The sequence below is a fragment of the Quercus robur genome, chromosome 3, assembly GCF_932294415.1.
Source record: "Quercus robur chromosome 3, dhQueRobu3.1, whole genome shotgun sequence".
Lineage (NCBI taxonomy): Eukaryota > Viridiplantae > Streptophyta > Magnoliopsida > Fagales > Fagaceae > Quercus > Quercus robur.
The window spans coordinates 63938876-63942587 of NC_065536.1; the positions used below are offsets into that span (position 1 = coordinate 63938876).

At 37.7% G+C, this 3712-nt stretch overlaps 1 protein-coding gene across 1 annotated transcript; it reads left to right on the forward strand.

The window, feature by feature from the left end:
* Positions 1–260: 260 nt before the first annotated feature.
* On the forward strand, positions 261–2869 carry LOC126718867 (uncharacterized). Its single transcript, XM_050421226.1, has 2 exons — positions 261–1668; positions 2262–2869. The coding sequence occupies exon 1, from the start codon at positions 496–498 to the stop codon at positions 1666–1668; it is 1173 nt and encodes a 390-aa protein (XP_050277183.1). The 5' UTR covers positions 261–495; the 3' UTR covers positions 2262–2869.
* Positions 2870–3712: the final 843 nt, after the last annotated feature.

Consider the following 3712-nt stretch of genomic DNA (forward strand, 5'->3'; position numbering starts at 1 on the left):
AAAACATAAATTTTATACCCTATCATTACCAAATTCGAACTCTTATATTTTATATTAAATATATAGTATAAAGTTTGTAAAGCATTTGAGCTCGACCTTGCCAAAATTACTCAAGCCCGCTGCCCATTAGATAAATTAGATTAACTAACTAAAATTAAACTAATTAACTTAAATTAATTAAGTTAAACATAAACTAGTCGAAAAAAAAAAAAAAAAAAAACAACCCTACACTTACCCAACCTGCCCCACTTTCACTTACACGCCTCCATCGCTCCCTATTACACACGCCAGCCTCCATCAGTCGACATCTGCCATCGGCCTCCACACGCCGGCCTCCACATACCCTACTTCCCACACGTATTCACTGTCACTCTCACAGCCTCCACTCCACACTAATCTGCCTCTGCTGCCGGCCCTTCACACGCCGGCCTCCCCACACAAACCCTTAGATGTATATGTCTAGCGCCGCTGACACCACACAAACAGCAGAGGGTGATGTCTCTAAGGGCGTTGTTGAAGTCGAAGTTGAAGACGACCACCACTGCTTCTGCTACTGCTTGTACTACTTCCCTTGTGAAACAATTCCTCCGCCGCTTATCCTTATCTAGCCGCCATGAAGAAGAAGAAGAACAGCATCAGCGTTGTCATCATCAGCACACCCGCACGAGCCGAATCCTGATATGCTACAGAGAAACTAGATTGTATACTGGATCAGAAACCGTGGCACATTATTATTCTGCAGAGATCAATGAGGGTGGCAAAAATATAGGACCCGCCACTCTCGTCTTCACAGTTCCTGTTATATCAGCTCTAACGGACCTTTATTTTTATCATCTTCCTCATAAAATCTATGATCCACTCATCAAAGAAGGATTTCTGCTTCTTCGCAATGATAATCCTGTGAAAGGCAGTACTATAGATATCTTAAACATCAACACAGCCGAGATCAATACTGCAGAGCGTTTCACTGTTCACCTTCCAGAACACTTTAGTTATTTCGGTTTTGGGTTTGATCCTCTGTCCAACCAATTCAAGTTATTCAGTTTTCGTAGCATTCTCACGCTGTTCAGTCACGACGTTAACAATTGGAGAGAGATAGAGCCTGAAAACTACTGCGGAATTCACTTGAATCAGATAAGGTATGCTCAGAATGATTTTGGTGTTTCTGTTAATGGGGCAGTGTATTGGCTTGTCAAAATGTATGACGACCTGTTTAAGGTACTGGCATTTGACCTCCACGAAGAGACTTTTAGACTCATCACTATCCCTGATGAGTTGAAATCAAACAATAAAACAGCTCTTTTTTTGGATTGTGGTTGTGGACGCTTGGCTTTGATAAATGGGTTGCATGACAAGTTGGATGTTTGGATATTGGAGGAGGACTACCACAATCACAACTACTCTTGGGTTAAACAAACTATTCGTTTTCCTTTTGATATTTCTGATTTGACGCCGAGGAGTCACATTCTTGCCATCGACACTAACACTGGTGAGATCTTTCTGGAAGCTCATGCGTATAAAGAGGAAATGCCGTTTCTCTATTATCATACAAAGACAGAATTTTTGAAGAGGCTTGGGATCCCGGGAGTGCCTCAATGGCTGGTAATGAAATCTGACAGTTGCAAATTCGTCGGCATTACCTTCTATGGTGAAGGAGGGAAAAATTAGGTGCCGTTCAACCCAAAACCACTAATATTTTATTCCTATATTCCCAGATTACATACACTGCCATGCTATATGAATGTGCTTTTAGGGGAATACCATACCTGACTTCATAGTTGACTAAAATTACATTTTTTGTTTTTGTTTTTAGGGCACTGATCAAGAGCATTACTTTGGTTATTACTTGATTTTTCTTACTCCATTCCTTAATACTTAAGTAAATAGTTTGCTGGAATTTTTTTTTTTTTTTTTAAATCTAGTTTCTCCCTCCCACTTTATCAAAAACTAAAAGGAAGTTTAATTTTTTAAGGAAATATAAAAGGGTAAGTGGGTAACTATTGGATAGATATTCATAATTAGGAGATTGCATTTGGGCAATTCTTCCCAGGATTGCAAAGACTATGTGTATTTTTCTTGATATTTTGTCGATTATGGCTTACTTGTAATAGAAGTTTTTGATTCTCCCAAATTATATTTGCTTGCACAAATTAGTTGTGGTTTCCTCACAAGGGAAGTGGTCATGTCACATTTTGACTTGCTATACATTCTTGGATGCTGAAGTGATGTGTAATGTGGGAGGTTTTTTTAACCCCCTGCAGGATTACCTGCACTTTGAAGGATAGGAGCAGGTAAAGAAGTTAGCCAAAGCTATGTTAGTCGAAGCTATGTGCTACCTAGCAATTAGCATAATTGCTAAGGGATTGTATGGTACTAAACAAGCAAGTAGAATAGGACTGGTAAATGCAGGGAAATGTCTTTGAAATAAGTACAAAGGAGGACTCTTCCCAATCCTTTATATTTGGGGTATTGTTTTATTGGCAGCTGGACAGGGTAGCACAAGAACTGGCTCTTATGGCATACAATTTATCATGGGAGGCTTTCTCAACTTGTCTCAAGAAATGCCTAAGGGCATTGATTACATGGACTTTTGCAATTGTGCCAACCATAGTTGTAGCTCTTGTGTTTAAAAACATCTTAAGCTTCATTGGTTTTTTTGAATGAATGGCTTAATGTGCTTCAGTCATTACAGATTCCTTTTGCGCTTATTTCCCTTCTTACCTTGGTGGCCAAGGAGCAGTTTATGGGGGTCTGCTATTTTTTCAGTGTGTGCTGACAGTCATTGTTTATTTGCCTAGCCTGTAGCCTTGTGGCTATGTGGGTGAAGGGTTTAAGGATGGGTACAAAGAAAAAGGCACCTCGTAGTCCATTACTTGCTTCAATTATGGTTGCAATTGACCTGGATCATTCCCTACCCTACATATTTAACTATGATGTTTGGGAAAAAATTTTAACCAAGGGAGAAGCATGATAAACTTCGAAAATTACTTCTCATATAAAAATTTTAGCTGGCTATTGTTCTTGGTTTCAACTTTCTATTGAAACAGTTGTAGCTGCTAGAATCATATGCTGACATAGTTGGTTTAGAGACAAGATGTTTAATGGGCAGTAGAGCTCCTTAAAGTGACTACACAAAGACATCAGTATCAAGACTCCTAAACAGGCAATAACAGGCAAGATCTTGCTTGTTAAGGTGTGTCTTTCCTTCCTTTTATCCATAGTTTACAATATAATGGCTTTTAAAATAGTATTGCTTAGGGAATCTGGCCACTAGTAATGGTATTTACATAATTGGGTGTTTTATACTTCTCTCATGTCCCTATCAAATTTAATCATATTGAAGAAGTGTGTATGTTGTTTCTAGCTCTATTTATCGTTTTCCTCAACCAAAAAAAAAAAAGCTCTATATATAGTAAAAACACTCTTTTTTTTTTTATTTTATAATTTTAGTTTTATCCTTTTTGTTCCCTTTTGCATTAGTTTTTGCCTTTGGGTATATTGAACAACATATGATGATTTGTTCACTAAAGTGTAATTAAAAATAATTAGTGTCAATTTTAGAGGGGAAAGTGGCTTTTGTGTAGATTAAATGCCTTGAACAGAAAGATGTATTGATAGTGTTTGTTGAAATAACTAATGATTAATCCATCTCTAATTCGATGACTAGTTTTCAATTATGAATTTCACAATTTGGAATTAGAAACCACCATAA